A 23,948-nucleotide genomic window follows, 5' to 3' on the forward strand; every position below is an offset into this window, starting at 1 on the left:
TGGACTTAGGGCTCTCCGTCTTCTTCTGGACTTAGGGCTCTCCGTCTTCTTCTGGACTTAGGGCTCTCCGTCTTCTCCTGGACTTAGGGCTCTCCGTCTTCTTCTGGACTTAGGGCTCTCCGTCTTCTTCTGGACTTAGGGCTCTCCGTCTTCTTCTGGACTTAGGGCTCTCCGTCTTCTTCTGGACTTAGGGCTCTCCGTCTTCTCCTGGACTTAGGGCTCTCCGTCTTCTTCTGGACTTAGGGCTCTCCGTCTTCTTCTGGACTTAGGGCTCTCCGTCTTCTTCTGGACTTAGGGCTCTCCGTCTTCTTCTGGACTTAGGGCTCTCCGTCTTCTTCTGGACTTAGGGCTCTCCGTCTTCTTCTGGACTTAGGGCTCTCCGTCTTCTTCTGGACTTAGGGCTCTCCGTCTTCTTCTGGACTTAGGGCTCTCTGTCTTCTTCTGGACTTAGGGCTCTCCGTCTTCTTCTGGACTTAGGGCTCTCCGTCTTCTTCTGGACTTAGGGCTCTCCGTCTTCTTCTGGACTTAGGGCTCTCCGTCTTCTTCTGGACTTAGGGCTCTCCGTTTTCTTCTGGACTTAGGGCTCTCCGTCTTCTTCTGGACTTAGGGCTCTCCGTCTTCTTCTGGACTTAGGGCTCTCCGTCTTCTTCTGGACTTAGGGCTCTCCGTCTTCTTCTGGACTTAGGGCTCTCCGTCTTCTTCTGGACTCACACCCTGACCATAGTTTGCTTTGTATGTTTCTATGTTTTGTTTGGTCAGGGTGTGATCTGAGTGGGCATTCTATGTTATATGTCTAGTTTGTCTATTTCTATGTTTGGCCTGATATGGGTCTCAATCAGAGGCAGGTGTTAGTCATTGTCTCTGATTGGGAACCATATTTAGGGGTGATCAACAAATGAATTGGGAAATAAATGAAAGTCTCACCAGCTAGCTACCAAACTATTTTAGTTTCACTGTCGGATCCTTATAAAACGAGCCCACTAATTGTTATGTTTACCTTTCCACAAACGGTCTGGTATGTGTCGCTTGATATGAGCAAGTTAACCCAGATATATCACAGAATAGGTCATGCATCCACGATTAGTTAGTAGCTACTAGTAGCTAGTCTCCTGTTTCTGTAAAGACTGTCTCCTGTTTGTGTAAAGACTTTCTCCTGTTTGTGTAAAGACTGTCTCCTGTTTCTGTTTCTGTAAAGACTGTCTCCTGTTTCTGTAAAGACTGTCTCCTGTTTGTGTAAAGACTGTCTCCTGTTTGTGTTTCTGTAAAGACTGTCTCCTGTTTCTGTAAAGACTGTCTCCTGTTTCTGTAAAGACTGTCTCCTGTTTGTGTTTCTGTAAAGACTGTCTCCTGTTTGTGTAAAGACTGTCTCCTGTTTGTGTTTCTGTAAAGACTGTCTCCTGTTTCTGTAAAGACTGTCTCCTGTTTCTGTAAAGACTGTCTCCTGTTTCTGTAAAGACTGTTTCCTGTTTCTGTAAAGACTGTCTCCTGTTTGTGTTTCTGTAAAGACTTTCTCCTGTTTCTGTAAAGACTGTCTCCTGTTTGTGTTTCTGTAAAGACTGTCTCCTGTTTGTGTAAAGACTTTCTCCTGTTTCTGTAAAGACTGTTTCCTGTTTCTGTAAAGACTGTCTCCTGTTTGTGTTTCTGTAAAGACTGTCTCCTGTTTGTGTAAAGACTTTCTCCTGTTTGTGTAAAGACTGTCTCCTGTTTGTGTTTCTGTAAAGACTGTCTCCTGTTTCTGTAAAGACTGTCTCCTGTTTGTGTAAAGACTGTCTCCTGTTTGTGTTTCTGTAAAGACTGTCTCCTGTTTCTGTAAAGACTGTCTCCTGTTTCTGTAAAGACTGTCTCCTGTTTCTGTAAAGACTGTCTCCTGTTTGTGTTTCTGTAAAGACTGTCTCCTGTTTGTGTAAAGACTGTCTCCTGTTTGTGTTTCTGTAAAGACTGTCTCCTGTTTCTGTAAAGACTGTCTCCTGTTTCTGTAAAGACTGTCTCCTGTTTCTGTAAAGACTGTCTCCTGTTTCTGTAAAGACTGTTTCCTGTTTCTGTAAAGACTGTCTCCTGTTTGTGTTTCTGTAAAGACTGTCTCCTGTTTCAGTAAAGACTGTCTCCTGTTTCTGTAAAGACTGTCTCCTGTTTCTGTAAAGACTGTCTCCTGTTTCAGTAAAGACTGTCTCCTGTTTGTGTTTCTGTAAAGACTGTCTCCTGTTTCAGTAAAGACTGTCTCCTGTTTGTGTTTCTGTAAAGACTGTCTCCTGTTTCTGTCAATCAAATCAAATCAAATCAAATCAAATGTATTTATATAGCCCTTCGTACATCAGCTGATATCTCAAAGTGCTGTACAGAAACCCAGTCTAAAACCCCAAACAGCAAGCAATGCAGGTGTAGAAGCACGGTGGCTAGGAAAAACTCCCTAGAAAGGCCAAAACCTAGGATGAAACCTAGAGAAGAACCAGGCTATGTGGGGTGGCCAGTCCTCTTCTGGCTGTGCCGGGTAGAGATTATAACAGAACATGGCCAAGATGTTCAAATGTTCATAAATGACCAGTATGGTCCAATAATGATAAGGCAGAACAGTTGAAACTGGAGCAGCAGCATGGCCAGGTGGACTGGGGACAGCAAGGAGTCATCATGTCAGGTAGTCCTGAGGCATGGTCCTAGGGCTCAGGTCCTCCGAGAGAGAGAAAGAAAGAGAGAAAGAGAGAATTAGAGAGAGCACACTTAAATTCACACAGGACACCGAATAGGACAGGAGAAGTACTCCTGATATAACAAACTGACCCTAGCCCCCCGACACATAAACTACTGCAGCATAAATACTGGAGGCTGAGACAGGAGGGGTCAGGAGACACTGTGGCCCCATCCGAGGACACCCCCGGACAGGGCCAAACAGGAAGGATATAACCCCACCCACTTTGCCAAAGCACAGCCCCCACACCACTAGAGGGATATCTTCAACCACCAACTTACCATCCTGAGACAAGGCTGAGTATAGCCCACAAAGATCTCCGCCACGGCACAACCCAAGGGGGGGCGCCAACCCAGACAGGAAGATCACATCAGTGACTCAACCCACTCAAGTGACGCACCCCTCCTAGGGACGGTATGAAAGAGCCCCAGTAAGCCAGTGACTCAGCCCCTGTAATAGGGTTAGAGGCAGAGAATCCCAGTGGAAAGAGGGGAACCGTCCAGGCAGAGACAGCAAGGGCGGTTCGTTGCTCCAGAGCCTTTCCGTTCACCTTCCCACTCCTGGGCCAGACTACACTCAATCATATGACCCACTGAAGAGATGAGTCTTCAGTAAAGACTTAAAGGTTGAGACCAAGTTTGCATCTCTTACATGGGTAGGCAGACCATTCCATAAAAATGGAGCTCTATAGGAGAAAGCCCTGCCTCCAGCTGTTTGCTTAGAAATTCTAGGGACAATTAGGAGGCCTGCGCCTTGTGACCGTAGCGTACGTGTAGGTATGTACGGCAGGACCAAATCAGAGAGATAGGTAGGAGCAAGCCCATGTAATGCTTTGTAGGTTAGCAGTAAAACCTTGAAATCAGCCCTTCCCTTAACAGGAAGCCAGAGTCGAGAGGCTAGCACTGGAGTAATATGATCAAATTTTTTGGTTCTAGTCAGGATTCTAGCAGCCGTGTTTAGCACTAACTGAAGTTTATTTGGTGCTTTATCCGGGTAGCCGGAAAGTAGAGCATTGCAGTAGTCTAACCTAGAAGTGACAAAAGCATGGATTCATTTTTCTGCATCATTTTCTGTAAAGACTGTCTCCTGTTTGTTTCTGCGTTTACATTATAATGATATATTATTATCCAGGTACATTACCAAGTACATTAATGGGGTAAACCAACTCTAAGAGTATGTATTAGGCTGTGTGAGAGAAGGTTTCAATCCTAATCAACCCATCCAATGTGAGGACATCTGTTGTTGAAGTGCAGTAGATCAGTCGAGCAGGTGATGAGCTGCGTAATGAATGATGAACAGCCTTGTTAGTACATCAGTACAATTTTACTTTTACTTCACTACATTCCTAAAGAAAGCAATGTACTTTTTACTCCATACATTTTCCCTGACACCTAAAAGTACTTGTTACATTTGGAATGCTTAGCAGGACAGGAAAATGGTCCAATTCACACACTTATCAAGAGAACATCCCTGGTCGTCCCTACTGCCTCTGATCTGGAGGACTCACTAAACAGAGAACATCCCTGGTCATCCCTACTGCCTCTGATCTGGAGGACTCACTAAACAGAGAACATCCCTGGTCATCCCTACTGCCTCTGATCTGGAGGACTCACTAAACAGAGAACATCCCTGGTCATCCCTACTGCCTCTGATCTGGAGGACTCACTAAACAGAGAACATCCCTGGTCATCCCTACTGCCTCTGATCTGGAGGACTCACTAAACAGAGAACAGAAGAAGCCTACCCTTGATATCAAATGAAGCTCTTTGATTAAAAAGGGAGACATTTCTCAGAGGTGATCCTACACTGACCTCTGGAGGGTAACTGTGGGATTACACAAAGTCACACCAGAATTCTGTAGTATCCTTTTCAATTCAATTCCATTGGCTTGAGATATAAAACAAAAGAAACACATTTAAGATTGTCTCTAAATACATATATACCTTTTATACAAACCATTCCACAATATAAGGATACTGTCACTAAAGCAGATACCTCCTACCAGTTAAATAAAGGTTGAATAAAAAATAAATAAATAAAAAAGATTTGATCAAATGCAATTAGAATCAAGTTAGAAGGTAGTGCAAGTTTAAGACTGGATCTTGTCAGCCCTGCTCTATGATAGGCTGTTACTGTCACTTGATGCAGCATGGCAGGGGAGAGGAGAGGGAGAGGGGACAGGGCTGTGCCTTAGACAGCTGTCATTTACATTTTTAGATTAAAAAAAACATTTGTCCTTGCCTCCTCCTCCTCCTCCTCCTCCTCCCCCTCTCCTCCTCCTCCTCCTCCTCCTCCCTCTCCTCCTCCTCCTCCTCTCCTCCCCCTCCTCCTCTCCATCATCTCCTCCTCCTCCTCCCCCTCCTCTCCTCCTCCTCCTCCTCCTCTCCTCCTCCTCCTCCTCCTCCTCCTCCTCCTCTCCATCATCTCCTCCTCCTCCCCCTCCTCTCCTCCTCCCCTCCCCCTCCTCCTCCTCCTCCTCTCCTCCTCCTCCTCTCCTCCTTCTCTCCTCCTCCACTCCTCCTCTCCTCACCCTCCTTCTCATCTCCTCCTCCTCCTCTCCTCATCCCCCTCCTCCTCTCCTCCTCCTCCTCTCCTCCTTCTCTCCTCCTCCACTCCTCCTCCTCTCTCACCCTCCTCCTCATCTCCTCCTCCTCCTCTCCTCATCCCCCTCCTCCTCTCCTCCTCCTCTCCTCTCCTCCCCTTCCTCCTCTCCTCCTCCTCCTCTCCTCCCCCCCTCCTCTCCCCCCTCCTCTCCTCCTCCTCCTCCTCTCCTCCTCTCCTCCTCCACTCCTCCTCCTCTCCTCACCCTCCTCCTCATCTCCTCCTCCTCCTCTCCTCCTCTCCTCCTCCTCTCCTCCCCCCTCCTCCTCTCCTCCTCCTCCTCCTCTCCTCCCCCTCCTCTCCCCCTCCTCTCCTCCTCCTCCTCCTCTCCTCCTCCTCTCCCTCATCCCCCTCCTCCTCTCCTCCTCCTCCTCCTCCTCCTCTCCTCCTCCTCCCCCTCCTCTCCTCATCCCCCTGCTCCTCTCCTCCCCCTCCTCCTCCTCTCCTCCTCCTCTCCTCATCCCCCTCTTCCTCTCCTCCTCCTCTCCTCCCCCTCCTCCTCTCCTCCTCCCTCTCCTCCTCTCCTCCTCCTCCTCTCCTCCCCCTCCCTCCTCCTCCCTCCTCCTCCTCCTCCTCCCCCTCCTCTCTCCCTCCCTCCCCCCCCTCCTCCTCCTCTCCTCCTCCTCCCTCCTCCTCCTCTCCTCATCCCCCTCTTCCTCTCCTCCTCCTCTCCTCCCCCTCCTCCTCTCCTCCTCCTCTCCTCCCCCTCCTCTCCTCCTCCTCCCTCTCCCCCTCCTCTCCCCCCTCCTCTCCCTCCTCCTCCTCTCCTTCCCCCCTCCTCCCCCTCCTTTCCTCCTCTCCTCCTCTCCCCCCCCTCCTCTCCTCCTCCTCCTCTCCTCCCCCTCCTCTCCTCCCCCCTCCTTTCCTCCTCTCCTCCTCTCCTCCTCCTCTCCTCCCCCTCCTTTCCTCCTCTCCTCCTCTCCCCCCCTCCTCTCCCTCCTCTCCTCCCTGCTGCTTTTCTTAGTACTGCTGACGGAAATAGAAGCTGTCAGTTTGGACCAGGATCCCACTCCAGTAACAACAGTAGAATGCCATAATATTCATTATAAACATTACATTTGGATATTGTCTTTTCACATTGTCTTTTTGATTGATCTTATTCATTAAATCAATAGAGAGAAAAAAGTAAATATCCAAATGTAAATGTTTATTATTAAAATCATGAATTTGATGTTCTATTTATAGGGTCAGGATCCAACTGCAGTAACCCTCCGTGCCGAGGCACCTGCTGCTACAGACAGATACTGAGAAACTGAGATGGTGAGAGAGATACAGAGAGAGAACAGGGGAGGGGAAATAAACAACAGAAAGAACAGAACAAGTGTTTTTGTGTGATGCTTTCACACTGTGGGGACAGGGGGCCACGGTGATATATTTACATAGAGACGCCGTACAAAAACCTCCTACCATTCACTTCCATACAGGGGAGGTCTGGGGCCTATTCACACACTACTACAGACTGTCGAGGAGTCTGGAGAGATGTTTTGATAATACTGAAGGATAAAACAAGATTTCAACAAGTCTTCAGGATTATAAAATCTACTTTATTGGGAGCATTTTCCTAGACAAGACAACAAACTTATGAAGTCAGATTTAGTTACATAAGGGAGTTTGTTTGATTCATGTTTGACCATAAAATCTCCTCAAATGTTTTGCTGAACTCAGTAGTTCTTTTTAGAGTATCTCTGAGTATCTCTGAGTATCTCTGTTCATATTCCCTTGAGGCAGAATGACAAAGAGATCTGAGGTATTTTTGGAAGAGGAGGCAAACAATGTGACACTGGAAGTGAGGCCTACTTTGGGAATGGAACCAAACTCACTGTTTTAGGTAAGTTCACTTCAGATGAATGACATTGATATAGATCTGTAACCCTGGAGATGTTTGATTAGTGTCTATGATTCAGCTGAACTAAATGGTTGATGTGAAAACACTGTGACTTCAAACCAACCAGCCTACTTTGGGAATGGAACCAAACTCACTGTTTTAGGTAAAACTTCCTCATTGATTTACTTCCTGTACCTGACAATGTTATGTTTATGGATCTAATAGTTCATTTGAACAATTGACAAGTCATAAAAAGCGGTTATTATGTTAGATGCCAAATACGTAGACAAGTTCAGTAGCTACTGGTTGGCACATTACTGCTCAGTATGTCCGCACTGTGACAACTATAATCCTGCATTCTTTGGAGCAGGAACCAAACTGACTGTTCTGGGTAAGAGAATATTCACCATGATGGAACTAATGGGTCTCTATGTGTGGTTTAGGGGTTTGGTGATGTGAGGAGTTAGTTGATTATAGATTCAGTACATTAGATTAGTTCATACTAGTGTTACTCCACTCAATGCTTTTTGATGTTAAGCCTGTACACTGTGCCAACTATGAGGCCCATTTTGGACAAGGCACCAAATTAACAGTTCTCAGTAAGTAATCCCGTACACTATGTTTGGCGTACGGACAATGAATGTGAGTGAGACCACATACTCGTGAGAAGAGATTTGATATCGTAGTATTACAGTATGTTTGAGTCATCTGTGTCGGTCTTGTTTAACTGGTTAAAACACGGTGTTGATCGGTAGGACGTCTTGACCAATACAGTTATCGAAGGCCATGTATGATTTAAAGTTGATGAGAAAAGGACTTGGTTGACTAGAGCAGTATTCCACTGTACTGTGTTAATGGTGCCAGCCAGGCTAAAGAGCAGTATTCCACTGTACTGTGTTAATGGTGCCAGGCTCAGCACGTCTATATATCTATATTAGAGCAGTATTCCACTGTACTGTGTTAATGGTGCCAGGCTCAGCACGTCTATATATCTATATTAGAGCAGTATTCCACTGTACTGTGTTAATGGTGCCAGGCTCAGCACGTCTATATATCTATACTAGAGCAGTATTCCACTGTACTGTGTTAATGGTGCCAGCCAGGCTCATATTAGCAGTATTCCACTGTACTGTGTTAATGGTGCCAGGCTCAGCACGTCTACTGTATATCTATATTAGAGCAGTATTCCACTGTACTGTGTTAATGGTGCCAGGCTCAGGCTCAGAGCACGTCTATACTGTATATCTATATTAGAGCAGTATTCCACTGTACTGTGTTAATGGTGCCAGGCCAGGCTCAGCACGTCTATACTGTATATCTATACTAGAGCAGTATTCCACTGTACTGTGCTAACGGTGCCGGCCAGGCTGAAGGAACCAGGTTAACTGTTCTAGGTGAGAAATGACACTGAAAAAAAGAGCAGTATTCTGTTGGTTATAAACCATGTAAACTATGTGGTTATAATGTATATAGAGAATGGTACTGTAACAGAATGACTGGGTAGTATCTATCGATCGTCCTCCTGACGTGGTTACATACAGGTGGAGTAAATCCACTGTGCTGGTGGTGTGGGCCAGGTTGACTTCGGTGGAGGAACCCGGTTAACTGTTCTAGGTGAGACAACACACCAACATAATATAACGTTGGCACCTGATTGGGATTTTAAAAAACTACATTTAAACACATTTATATGTAATGGCTACAGTCTGTAGGTTACAGTGTGTGGTTGATATTCATGGATTGGAATGTGACCTAAAGATTGGTTGAGGTGGAACACACTTGAATTTCATTAGTAAAATAGTCCCCATAATTGATTTGGTTGTAAACTATGTCAGATTTAACCCCCTCAGCTGAATGTCTCAGAGGTCCTGTGAAGAGGTTTTGAATAACTTTTTAACAGAGTAACAAAGATGGAGTCGAAACAAAGTCAGAGAGACAGTAAAGATACTGCTTTGAGTCTCTGTGCTCGTACTCGGAGGCATATTTTGGAGCCGGCACCAAACTCACCGTTTTAGGTAAGAAAATGAACAATGAACTGTTGTGGACTCTATCTGACAAATGTACACGAGGGAATAACAAAGACCAAAACATTTTTACATTTGGCAATATAGAAAATATCGTATTTGACTATAAGTCTAAATGGTGTTAAAGTAAGAGAGTGTATTTGAATGGATCACAGTAAATGCATTAGTTATGTGCTCCAATCATCATGGTTATAACGCTGTCTGGCTCTGTGCCCAGACACAGTCTGCCTTCATTATAATACCTATCAGCTAGAGGAGAAGAGGTTCCTTCGCAGTGGAACCAGACACAGTCTTAGGTACTTCGGTCAAAACAATGATCATTTCATCTCTACATAATCTGGAAATGATTTTGTGATGTCATTACATTTCATAGAATAACTAAATCCAACAACCAAAGACAGCAGGTTGGGGGTGTAAAGGCTACAGCTAAACTCTGCTAGTGCTGAGTAGTGAGGAGGGGTTATTTCTGTAGCTGTGTATCAGTGTGAGCACCACCCAGGCGTACTTCGGCAATGGCACCAAACTCACAGTTCTGGGTGAGAAAACTGATTCTGTCATCTGTTATCTATGCCATCATGAGTTTATCTGTTACTGAAAGAGACGTTGTCTTATTTTTTTTATCCGGTGTGTGAACCAGAGATGGAGAGAAAATATCTTTATGGTTTATAAAACAATGTTCCAATTCCTCAGGCGTTTGGTTTGTAATGAATCTATATTGTGGTGTTGTATCAGTTTGAATGGAAGTGCATAACAGTTCAGAAAAGGCAAAGTAACAGATCTGTGTCAGATGTCATCCAGTGTCTGTAATGTAGAGCATGGTATGTCTCTGTGGTACACGGATAAGGCAGAGTTTGGTCCAGGTACCAGACTCACTGTTCTAGGTAAGGGATTCAGATTTTCAACTTTCTTTAAAAAAATATTGCAAATACATCATTAAATTATTTTTAAATTAAGGGGTTTGTTTGCTTTGCATTCCTGGCATAGTTGAGCATGAAAATATTCAGGGGGGGGGGGGACATTTAAGCTGTACAAAGAGCTAATGATGAAGTGAATTAGCCCTATGCTCTGTCGACATAGACATGCTTAGAAATACGATATTACTTCCTTTGCTACAAGCCAAACTACTGCAAATACACCAATGGGTAGCTAGAATCCTCTTGGTTTTCTGTCTGTGAGTATGTGGTGTGCTCTGGTGGTTATGCTGCCTACTTTGGAGAGGGAACTAAGCTAACAGTTCTGGGTAAGAAAACTGTAATACTGGTAGAATACTGTAAGAATACTGTTATAATACTGTAGTAATACTGTAAGAATACTGTAATACTGTTAGAATACTGTTAGAATACTGTAGTAATACTGTAAGAATACTGGTATAATACTGTAGTAATACTGTTTCAATACTGTAAGAATACTGTAAGAATACTGTTATAATACTGTAAGAATACTGTTATAATACTGTAAGAATACTGTTATAATACTGTTACAATACTGTAAGAGTGTAAGAATAATACTGTAATACTGTTACAACACTGTAAGAATAATGTAAGAGGAATACTGTAATACTACTGTAATAATAATGATACTATAAGAATACTGTAATACTACAGTAATAATAATGATACTATAAGAATACTGTAAGAATAGTGTAATAATAATACTGCAACAATAATTATAATAATAATGTAATAATACTGTAATACAACTGTAATAATAATGATACTATAAGAATACTGTAATACTACTGTAATAATAATGATACTATAAGAATACTGTAATACTACAGTAATAATAATGATACTATAAGAATACTGTAAGAATAGTGTAATAATAATACTGCAACAATAATAATACTTCTATAATGCTGTAGTAATAATAATACTGTAAGAATTCTGTAAGAATAATACTGTGATAATACTTCAATAACAATGCCGTAATACTACTGTGATAATAATACAAACACTACTGTAATAATTCTACTGTAATAATAATACTGTGATAATACTTCAATAACAATGCCGTAATACTACTGTGATAATAATACGAACACTACTGTAATAATTCTACTGTAATAATAATACTGTGATAATACTTCAATAATACTACTGATAATACTAATAATACTGTAATAATAATACTGCAACAATAATAATAATAATACTGTAATAATACTGTAATACAACTGTAATAATACAGCTGTGATAATACTGTAATAATACTACTGTAATAATACTACTGTAATAATACTGTGATAATACTACTGTGATACTGTTATAATACTACTGTAATACTATTGTAATAGTAATACTGTAATACTACTGTTATAATAATACTGTGATGATACTGTGATAATACTACCGTAAAACTACTGTAATCATAATACTATAATAATACTGTGATAATACTACTGTGATACTGTTATAATACTACTGTAATACTACTGTAATAATAATACTGTAATACTACTGTAATACTACTGTAATAATACTACTGTAATACTACTGTAATAATAATACTGTAATACTACTGTAATACTACTGTAATACTACTGTAATAATACTACTGTAATACTATACTAATACTATGATAATGCTGTAATTACATTATATATAGGGGTGTTACAGTGCAGTAACAAAGTGGTTCATTCCAAGCTGCTGTCGTACACCCTCTGTATCTATGTGTTTGACTTGGCATACATTTATTGATGAATGACATTTATTGATTAATCACATTTTCTGATGAACTCTCTCATTGATTCATTTTGTGATGAACTCTCTCATTGATTCATTTTGTGATGAACTGTGTTTTAAAGCACTCGGGTTCAGGTATGATGTCGACAGCAAACAGAGCCATTGATTGGGTGTTAAAATACTCCACTGTTTTCTCCATGCAGATCCAAACATCAAAGTCACTGAACCCACAGTGAAAGTCCTAGCACCCTCCGCTAAGGAGTGTGAAGATATAAACAAGAAGAAGAAGAAGACCCTAGTGTGTGTAGCCACCCGCTTCTACCCCGACCACGTCACGGTCTTCTGGCAAGTCAACAATGTCAACAGAACTGAAGGTGCCGGGACCGACAACAGGGCCTTGTGGGATAAAGATGGTTTATACAGTATCACCAGCAGACTGAGAGTCCCAGCCAATGAATGGCACAAACCAGAGAACAGATTCACCTGCAATGTCAGCTTTTACAATGGGACTGACAATATACAAGTGAATGACACCATTCGTGGAGATCTCCAAGGTAATAAAACAATGAACACTGTCTGTGTTTCTGAGAAGCAAGATATTTGACTGAACTAGTACACTAGTTTTGAGACTCTAATGCATTCCCCAATGCCTAAGTGGTACCGTGGTGTATAATCTCATCTGAAACTCTCCTTCTCTGTTTCTTTCAGGTCAAAGTGGGGGAGAGATAACGACAGGTAAATGTGCCCATTTTATACTACAGTTATTTTTCTACATACCTAAATACATGGCATACTGTACTGATGACCTGCATACTGATGACCTGCATACTGATGACCTGCATACTGTACTGATGACCTGCATACTGTACTGATGACCTGCATACTGATGACCTGCATACTGTACTGATGACCTGCATACTGTACTGATGACCTGCATACTGATGACCTGCATACTGACCTGCATACTGTACTGATGACCAGCATACTGATGATCTGCATACTGTACTGATGACCTGCATACTGATGACCTGCATACTGATGACCTGCATACTGATGACCTGCATACTGTACTGATGACCTGCATACTGATGACCTGCATACTGATGACCTGCATACTGATGACCTGCATACTGTACTGATGACCTGCATACTGTACTGATGACCTGCATACTGATGACCTGCATACTGCATACTGACTGATGACCTGCATACTGATGACCTGCATACTGTACTGATGACCTGCATACTGTACTGATGACCTGCATACTGATGACCTGCATACTGTACTGATGACCTGCATACTGATGACCTGCATACTGATGACCTGCATACTGATGACCTGCATACTGTACTGATGACCTGCATACTGATGACCTGCATACTGATGACCTGCATACTGTGACTGCATACTGCATACTGATGACCTGCATACTGTACTGATGACCTGCATACTGTACTGATGACCTACATACTGATGACCTGCATACTGTACTGATGACCTGCATACTGTACTGATGACCTGCATACTGATGACCTGCATACTGTACTGATGACCTACATACTGTACTGATGACCTGCATACTGTACTGATGACCTGCATACTGATGACCTGCATACTGTACTGATGACCTGCATACTGATGACCTGCATACTGATGACCTGCATACTGATGACCTGCATACTGTACTGATGACCTGCATACTGTACTGATGACCTGCATACTGATGACCTGCATACTGTACTGATGACCTGCATACTGTACTGATGACCTGCATACTGATGACCTGCATACTGTACTGATGACCTGCATACTGTACTGATGACCTGCATACTGACTGATGACCTGTACTGATGACCTGCATACTGATGACCTGCATACTGACTGATGACCTGCATACTGATGACCTGCATACTGTACTGATGACCTGCATACTGTACTGATGACCTGCATACCCTGCATACTGATGACCTGCATACTGATGACCTGCATACTGATGACCTGCATACTGTACTGATGACCTGCATACTGTACTGATGACCTGCATACTGATGACCTGCATACTGTACTGATGACCTGCATACTGACTGACCTGCATACTGATGACCTGCATACTGATGACCTGCATACTGTACTGATGACCTGCATACTGATGACCTGCATACTGTACTGATGACCTGCATACTGATACTGATGACCTGCATACTGATGACCTGCATACTGTACTGATGACCTGCATACTGATGACCTGCATACTGATGACCTGCATACTGTACTGGTGACCAGCATACTGACTGATGACCTGCATACTGATGACCTGCATACTGACTGACCAGCATACTGTACTGATGACCTGCATACTGTACTGATGACCTGCATACTGTACTGATGACCTGCATACTGATGACCTGCATACTGTACTGATGACCTACATACTGTACTGATGACCTGCATACTGTACTGATGACCTGCATACTGATGACCTGCATACTGATGACCTACATACTGTACTGATGACCTGCATACTGATGACCTGCATACTGTACTGATGACCTGCATACTGATGACCTGCATACTGTACTGATGACCTACATACTGTACTGATGACCTGCATACTGTACTGATGACCTGCATACTGATGACCTGCATACTGTACTGATGACCTGCATACTGATGACCTGCATACTGATGACCAGCATACTGATGACCTGCATACTGTACTGATGACCTGCATACTGATGACCTGCATACTGACCTGCATACTGATGACCTGCATACTGATGACCTGCATACTGTACTGATGACCTGCATACTGATGACCTACAAACTGATGACCAGCATACTGATGACCTGCATACTGTACTGATGACCTGCATACCTGTACTGATGACCTACATACTGTACTGATGACCTGTATACTGTACTGATGACCTACATACTGATGACCTGCATACTGATGACATGCATACTGTACTGATGACCTGCATACTGATGACCTACATACTGTACTGATGACCTGCATACTGTGCTGATGACCTGCATACTGATGACCTGCATACTGTACTGATGACCTGCATACTGATGACCTGCATACTGTACTGATGACCTGCATACTGTACTGATGACCTGTATACTGTACTGATGACCTACATACTGATGACCTGCATACTGATGACCTGCATACTGTACTGATGACCTGCATACTGATGACCTGTATACTGTACTGATGACCAACATACTGTACTGATGACCTGCATACTGTACTGATGACCTACATACTGTACTGATGACCTGCATACTGATGACCTGCATACTGATGACCAACATACTGTACTGATGACCTGCATACTGATGACCTGCATACTGTACTGATGACCTGCATACTGATGACCTGTATACTGTACTGATGACCTGCATATTGATGACCTGCATATTTGTGACCTACATACTGATGACCAACATACTGTACTGATGACCTGCATACTGATGACCTGCATACTGATACCTGATGACTGATGACCTGCATACTGATGACCTGCATACTGTACTGATGACCTGCATACTGTACTGATGACCTGTATACTGTACTGATGACCTACATACTGATGACCTGCATACTGATGACCTGCATACTGTACTGATGACCTGCATACTGATACCTGTACTGACTGACCTACTGTACTGATGACCAACATACTGTACTGATGACCTACATACTGTACTGATGACCTGCATACTGATGACCTGCATACTGATGACCTGCATACTGATGACCAACATACTGTACTGATGACCTGCATACTGATGACCTGCATACTGTACTGATGACCTGCATACTGACCTGTATACTGTACTGATGACCTGCATACTGATGACCTGCATATTTATGACCTACATACTGATGACCAACATACTGTACTGATGACCTGCATACTGATGACCTGCATACTGTACTGATGACCTACATACTGTACTGATGACCTGCATACTGTACTGATGACCAACATACTGATAACCTGCATACTGATGAACAACATACTGATGACCTGCATACTGTACTGATGACTGATGACACTGGCCTAGATCATTGGTTGGATCCCCAGGACCAAGAAACACTAACCTAGATCATTGGTTGGATCCCCAGGGCCAATAAACACTAACCTAGATCATTGGTTGGATCCCCAGGGCCAAGAAACACTAACCTAGATCATTGGTTGGATCCCCAGGACCAATAAACACTAACCTAGATCATTGGTTGGATCCCCAGGACCCAGAAACACTAACCTAGATCATTGGCTGTGCTGTATCCTTCTCAATGGATGATCTGCTAACAATATCATCTGATACCACCTTAATCAAGGTCATTTGAATGTATTATTGTCCTTGCAGATTACTATGTGAAGAGCACCCAGACTGCCAAGCTGGCCTACAGCATCTTCATCGCTAAGAGTACCTTCTATGGCCTGGTCGTCATGGTTATGATTTGGAAGTTCCAGGTGAGTTCCCTGCAAATATGATAAAGGTTCATCACACAGTCATCTCTCTCCTCTTCTATCTCTGCCTTGTGCTAAAGGAGTCCCAGATCAGTTTTGTACGGTCTTGCCAACTCCTATGGTCAGGTTGACAGTGACCACACAAACAGATCCCACTGGGCACACCATGTCGTTTCAACGTGGATAATTGGGAAATATTTGGTTTAGACGTTGATCAATGAGATTACAATTTATATTCACCCAATCAAAAAGACAGCCAAAAGTTAGTTGAATTTCCAGTGTGTTTTCCCCATGATTTCAACCATCTGAAAGCACAACACAGTTCAAATGGGGATACACCGTCAGATATTGAATCCTTTATAGAACAGATTAATGTGTTATCACTGGGCGTCATCTAATAGCACAACCACATGAGCTGGATGGCAGTTGAGAGTTACATTATAGTACACAGTACAAATGATCAATGCCATTTCAGATTCTATTTTGATTTTAAGCGGAGATCTCTCAACAATCCATCCCACGATAAGCACAGAGGTCATAATCAGTGAAAAATAGCATAGCTAAGCGTGACTGGGTTAAAACCTGGGATGGAAGACAGATGAACTCTCCAGTAGGAGGGGCTGCCCAGCATAATGTTTGTGTTTCTGATAGTGACCCTGACCTTGAATATCTGATATTGTTTTAAATCAATCAAAATTCAACATATTTTGTCTATGTTGAAATTAGTTTACCATAATGACACAATCCTGTGATTTAAATTTCACCCCCAAAAAAAACAGTTTACGTCGATTACTTTAAAAATATATATTATACGTAGATTCCACGTCACAATACGTTGACACAGCGTTGATAACGTCAATCAGTTTGAGCCCAGTGGGATGTCAGATGACAGGCAGGCGGGACACGCAGGACAGAACAAACAGATCTGGGATCAGGCTAGTTAACGACCATAGGAGTTGACAAGACAGCAAAAACAAATCTGGGACCAGGCTAGGTAATGACCATAGGAGTTGACAGGACAACACAAACAGATCTGGGACCAGGCTAGCTATGGGCTAATAAAGGTTTGAACCTGACACCATCATATAAATAAAACCTTGATTATATTTCTGTATCTCTGTGTTTCCATACAGACACCATACTGTCTTTATCCCCATACAGACACCATACTGTCTTTATCCTGTATCTCTGTGTTCCCATACAGACACCGTACTGTCTTTATCCTGTATCTCTGTGTTTCCATACAGACACCATACTGTTTTCATCCTGTATCTCTGTGTTCCCATACAGACACCATACTGTCTTTATCCCCATACAGACACCATACTGTCTTTATCCTGTATCTCTGTGTTCCCATACAGACACCATACTGTCTTTATCCTGTATCTCTGTGTTTCCATACAGACACCATACTGTCTTTATCCTGTATCTCTGTGTTTCCATACAGACACCATACTGTCTTTAATCTCTGTGTCTGTGTTTCACATGCAGGGCTCCTCAGAGAAACAGATTTAACGGAATACAAGCGGCCCAAGGAGGATGTCCTGCATGGGTGTTGATTCTTCCATGTGCTCAAGAACGGACTGGCAAATGGGCAATTCTGGCAAATGCCAGATGGACCAATTCATCTTTAGCCCAGTGGGCCTGTCTAAATGGTATTATGTTTTTAGCAAAATAATAATAATTTGTCTAGTAAAGAGGGTCTTAAAGAAAACATGGGCAGGTGTGTTAGAAATGCCGGGGCCGGTTTCTGGTCCCAGTTTGCCCCTGCGTGTAATTGTATTGTCCATTGTGTTTATTGTTGCCAGTATCTCTTTATTGCCCCGTCTATGTGAAGATGTGCTTTTAAGAATCTCCTATGAACATGAACTTGCAATTTAAATGTATATTTGAATAAATTCAGCCAAAACAACCTTTCCATTAACTTACAAAATCAACGTCTGTTTGTTTTTCCAGTAATTCCAGTAGAGTATGTATCAATACACTTTGCTTTCCAATTTCTAAATGTTAGTTTGTGAATAATAAACTATATAATTAGGGACAGATCAAAATGTACCTCTCCACAGTTAAATATTTTCACGACCCTCCCCCTCATAGAATTAACTCAATATAATGTTTACGACCACAAATAACAAGAACTGTAGCGACCCTGTTTTTATCAACGTGGATATTGACTTTGCCACTTCAGTCTGCTTTTCTGGCACAGTAGATGCCACGCAGGGCTTTGGGCCAGAAGGTTGAGGGTTCACCGACCACCACAGACGAGCTCCCTCTCCTGCCTGTTTCATCACATTACGATCAGAGACGGAGGCAGACCATGATCAGCTAGGGGGAAATCAGATTTTCAACATTTTGATGCCATATTTATATAAAATATATTCAACGAATCTTCCACCGACAGGTTTAACAACCAATAAACAAAACAAACCAACTTGTGGCACTTCAATATCATGGTTTGTGTTGTGAACAAACAGAAAACACACCCCTCCCTGTCTTGTAGACTTACCCAGTATTGAAGGCTTGGCTTGACAATCTCCTAGTGTCATTAAACTGTATAGTGTTTCGTAACAATGTCTCTTTTCATTCATCAATTGGCCACTGCACAGTTTGGATTGATTGATTGATTGATTGATTGATTGATTTTATTTGTCTGTAAAAAAAAAATACATATGTATATATACATAATTTTTTTAAGTGACTGGGATTGCACAATAAAGTCTGGGACTTATTTCCATTGTGGTCCCTATTTCTTTTTACATAAATACATATACAATTACATAAATAGAGACAGAAACATTCTCAACCTCAGATGAGTATGAGAGGAAAGACAATTCTGACCAGCTTGTTTGGCCAGTAGCTTGTTCTCTAGATGTTTGGGGCTGCTGGGGGAACCATGATGTTCAGCATAATCAGACACTAGACTAGATGTTTGGGGCTGCTGGGGAACCATGATGTTTAGCATAATCAGACACTAGACTAGATGTTTGGGGCTGCTGGTGAACCATGATGTGCAGCATAATCAGACACTAGACTAGATGTTTGGGGCTGCTGGGGGAACCATGATGTTCAGCATAATCAGACACTAGACTAGATGTTTGGGGCTGCTGGGGAACCATGATGTGCAGCATAATCAGACACTAGACTAGATGTTTGGGGCTGCTGGGGGAACCATGATGTTCAGCATAATCAGACACTAGACTAGATGTTTGGGGCTGCTGGGGAACCATGATGTGCAGCATAATCAGACACTAGACTAGATGTTTGGGGCTGCTGGTGAACCATGATGTGCAGCATAATCAGACACTAGACTAGATGTTTGGGGCTGCTGGTGAACCATGATGTTCAGCATAATCAGATACTAGACTAGATGTTTGGGGCTGCTGGTGAACCATGATGTGTTTGAGTCTTTATGGTGTCTGTACCTTCCAGGTTTTCATCCAATTGGTCGACAGATTTTCATGAGAATATTCAACAATCTTCATAAAAACAATATGCAATTTCAGAGTTTCCATCAGTAAAGTTTGGATTATTAGGTGGCCGTGATGGTTTGAGGTCAGGACACCGGGGTTAACACCCCAACTCTTACGATAAGTGCCATGGGATCTTTAATGACCTCAGAGAGTCAGGACACCCGTTTAACGTCCCATCCGAAAGACGGCACCCTACACAGGGCAGTGTCTGGGGCATTGGGATATTTTTTTTAGACTAGAGAGAAGAGTGCTTCTTACTGGCCCTCCAACATCACCTCCAGCAGCATCTGGTCTCCCATCCAGGGACTGACCAGGACCATCCCTGTGTAGCTTCAGAAGCAAGCCAGCAGTGGGATGCAGGGTGGTATGTTGCTGACCAGGACCAACCCTGCGTAGCTTCAGAAGCAAGCCAGCAGTGGGATGCAGGGTGGTATGTTGCTGACCAGGACCAACCCTGCGTAGCTTCAGAAGCAAGCCAGCAGTGGGATGCAGGGTGGTATGTTGCTGGCATCATTGTGTTTCTATGTGTAGTATATGATCAACTTTATAGCCTGTATTTTGAGGGGAAATACTTTCCTAAAACAATCATTGTCTCCCTCACGGTTCAGCTGTCAGAGATGTGAGCATTTAATGTATCAGGGCATTGAATGTAAAGGCTTAAATGTATGTTAACATTGTTAAATGTTGACATTTTAATATATACACTTCAAAGGTTTGGGATCACAGAAACGTCCTTGTTTTTGAAAGAAAAGCACATTAAAATAACATCAGATTGATCAGAAATACAGTGTAGACATTGTTAATGTTGTAAATGACTATTGTAGCTGGAAACGGCTGAGTTTTAATGGAATATCTACATAGGCGTACAGAGGCCCATTATCAGCAACCATCACTCCTGTGTTCCAATGGCACGTTGTGTAGTACCCGCAAAACACCAGTCTCAATGTCAACAGTGAAGAGGCGATTCCGGGATGCTGGCCTTCTAGGCAGAGTTGCAAAGAAAAGCCATATCTCAGACTGGCCAATAAAAAGAAAAGGTTAAGATGGGCAAAAGAACACAGACACTGGACAGAGGAACTCTGCCTAGAAGGCCAGCATCCCGGAGTCGCCTCTTCACTGTTGATGTTGAGACTGGACAGAGGAACTCTGCCTAGAAGGCCAGCATCCCGGAGTCGCTTTTTCACTGTTGACGTTGAGACTGGTGTTTTGTGGGTACTATTTAATGAAGCTGCCAGTTGAGAACTTGTGAGGCGTCTGTTTCTCAAACTAGACACTCTAAAATACTTGTCCTCTTGCTCAGTTGTGCACCGGAGCCTCCCACACAGTTTGCGCTGTTCTGTGAAGGGAGTAGTACACAGCGTTGTACGAGATCTTCAGTTTCTTGGCAATTTCTCACACGGAAAAGCCTTAATTTCTCAGAACAAGAATAGACTGACGAGTTTCAGAAGAAAGCTATTTGTTTCTGGCCATTTTGAGTCTGTAATCAAACCCACAAATGCTGATGCTCCAGATACTCAACTAGTCTAAAGAAGGCCAGTTTTGTTGCTTCTTTAATCAGACCAACAGTTTTCAGCTGTGATAACACAATAGCAAATGATAAACTTGGATTAGCTGACACAACGTGCCATTGGAACACAGGAGTGATTGTTGCTGATAATGGGCCTCTGTACGCCTATGTAGATATTCCATAAAAAAATCTGCAGTTTCCAGCTACAACAGTCATTTACAACATCAACAATGTCTACACTGCATTTCTGATCAATTTGATGTTATTTTAATGGACAGAAATGTGCTTCTAAGTGACCCCAAACTTTTGAATGGTAATGTGTATATATATATATATATATAGCCTATTTAAAGGAAGAGAAGCTTAGGCCAGAATAACTCCAGAAAGAGATTTGCCCGTGGCAAACTACGACACACACATGCATTTCTTTATGTTAGATGGCTACTGCATCTGCTATACAGACATAGACTTACAGAAGGAGGGTAATTCAAACATTTTCTATGTGAATATTTTGTATAAAGATTAGTATTATATTGTTAGATTATAGGAGTTATTCTGGTTGGCCTGAAACAGTCTTCCTCAAGTCCAACTGTCAGAGTCCGTTGGAGCGCCGGGATGCGCTGCCTTCGTACCATAGACCTGCAGTAGCTAAAGCTTAATTATAGCCACTTCATAACAAACCTTCACACACATTCCTAAACTTTATTAGCTTAATATCAAAAGTCAAACCATAGTTTATTAGGAAAATACAAGCAGAAGAGCAAATGTAATTAAAAAAACTCCCGTGCCCCAAAAAAGAGGTTGACAACCCTCCCTAATTTCAACCAATTTCAAGCATATCAACCAGCTGGAGAACATAAACTGTCTCTCTTTCCTCAGTAATAAAGGTGTAAATGACAGATTGTGACTCTGATACTTATTTCCAGCTAAGAGAAGTTAGTGATGTTGAAATCATGTCGTCATTTATGGAAAGGGCTTGGCAATGTCCAATCTGACAATAATAGACTGTCAAATTAACAAGTTTATATCATTTAATCTGACAATAATAGACTGTCAAATTAACAAGTTTATATAATTTAATCTGACAATAATAGACTGTCAAATTAACAAATTTATATAATTTAATCTGACAATAGACACTTTGTCAGATTAACAAGTTTATATTTCATCTGAAAATAGACACGGTCAAATTAACAAATGTATATAATTTAAACTGGCAATAATACACACTCTTTATCAAATTAACAAATGTATATAATTGAATCCATCACAAGGTGGTTGATTTACTCAAAGCTCGTTGGAGCAGAAACTCTCTCCACAGTTGTGATTTCAACAGTAGCTTGATCCTTCCCATGAAGGGAGGATGTTTTCTTGCAGTTATTTTCATTCTGTTGTGTGTCTGTATCACACCTGTTTCTGAGAAACTCACCACTTCCTGCCCACACAGAGAGGACGTTTCCATGATGCTCTGCAGCGCTGCAGTGCATCGTGGGTCTCATGGCCTATACACTCAAGTGGAAAAGTTATATCTGACCCAGATAGGGTTTATCTGGCTCAGATCATATTTCCCTCTGAGTGAAAAGGAGGTTTCAGGCTACATTCACAGCAGTTCAACACTTTCAGTTGACGTCTGCAAGTTTAATGGCTGTATATAAGTTATAAATGGTCCTTTTTGCTAAATACATTTATGGTCTGGGGGAGAAACAGTGTGGTGATTATCACATAGCTGTATTTCTACCTTATAACAGGAAGTTGATGCTCCCATCGCATAGAAGAGTGGGGGTGGTGTGTGTTAGTGGTTGTTGTGAAACTGAGCCTTGCAGCTCTGCAGGGGTGGAGGTGGAGGTGGAGAGAAAGAGAGAGAGACAGCCGAGGAGAGGATGTGGTGACGGAGAGAGAACGCTGAAGCACAGGCAGGATGCTGAGAAACAGCCTTCCATCTCACCACAACCTTACCCAACCCACACTGTGCAACACACACCTGCAGCTTTGCAATCTCAATCTCTCTCTCCTCTCCTCTCTCTCCTCTCCTCTCTCCTCTCCTCTCCTCTCCTCTCCTCAAACACAACAGCCACAGATAATGTTCCATGTCTATGTCAACTGGCATAACAAGGCCCAGAGACCTTTCTGAGTCACATGTTGTCACCATCACACACACAGCTGTTTGTTCAACCTGTTGTAAAGAAATGACAAGTAGTGTAGTCAGTCTTCTACGGTGTTTTGTTGTTCATTCTACTTTTCCATGTAGTGTTGTGGAAGAGGTTTCTGAGACTCCTTTAGCTCCATCTCTGATGACTGTAATAGAGTCCTATAGCTCCATCTCTGATAACTGTAATAGAGTCCTTTAGCTCCATCTCTGATGACTGTAATAGAGTCCTATAGCTCCATCTCTGATGACTGTAAGAGTCCTATAGCTCCATCTCTGATGACTGTAATAGAGTCCTATAGCTCCATCTCTGATGACTGTAATAGAGTCCTATAGCTCCATCTCTGATGACTGTAATAGAGTCCTATAGCTCCATCTCTGATGACTGTAATAGAGTCCTATAGCTCCATCTCTGATGACTGTAATAGTCCTATAGCTCCATCTCTGATGACTGTAATAGAGTCCTATAGCTCCATCTCTGATGACTGTAATAGAGTCCTATAGCTCCATCTCTGAT

General features: G+C 42.6%; 1 protein-coding gene across 1 annotated transcript in view; it reads left to right on the forward strand.

The window, feature by feature from the left end:
- The window catches only part of LOC112255846 (M1-specific T cell receptor beta chain-like), a 33,200-nt gene extending 14,324 nt beyond the window's left edge, over window positions 1-18,876 (forward strand). Inside the window, exons 5-9 of the mRNA XM_042325115.1 lie at window positions 10,320-10,373; window positions 12,021-12,371; window positions 12,526-12,552; window positions 16,205-16,311; window positions 17,800-18,876. Coding sequence (XP_042181049.1) covers window positions 10,320-10,373; window positions 12,021-12,371; window positions 12,526-12,552; window positions 16,205-16,311; window positions 17,800-17,823 — 563 coding nt within the window. The 3' untranslated portion in view covers window positions 17,824-18,876. The remainder of the gene's footprint in view (window positions 1-10,319; window positions 10,374-12,020; window positions 12,372-12,525; window positions 12,553-16,204; window positions 16,312-17,799) is intronic.
- The last annotated feature ends 5,072 nt before the right edge of the window (window positions 18,877-23,948 follow it).

This window comes from Oncorhynchus tshawytscha, linkage group LG08 (genome assembly GCF_018296145.1).
Source record: "Oncorhynchus tshawytscha isolate Ot180627B linkage group LG08, Otsh_v2.0, whole genome shotgun sequence".
Taxonomy (NCBI): Eukaryota; Metazoa; Chordata; class Actinopteri; order Salmoniformes; family Salmonidae; genus Oncorhynchus; species Oncorhynchus tshawytscha.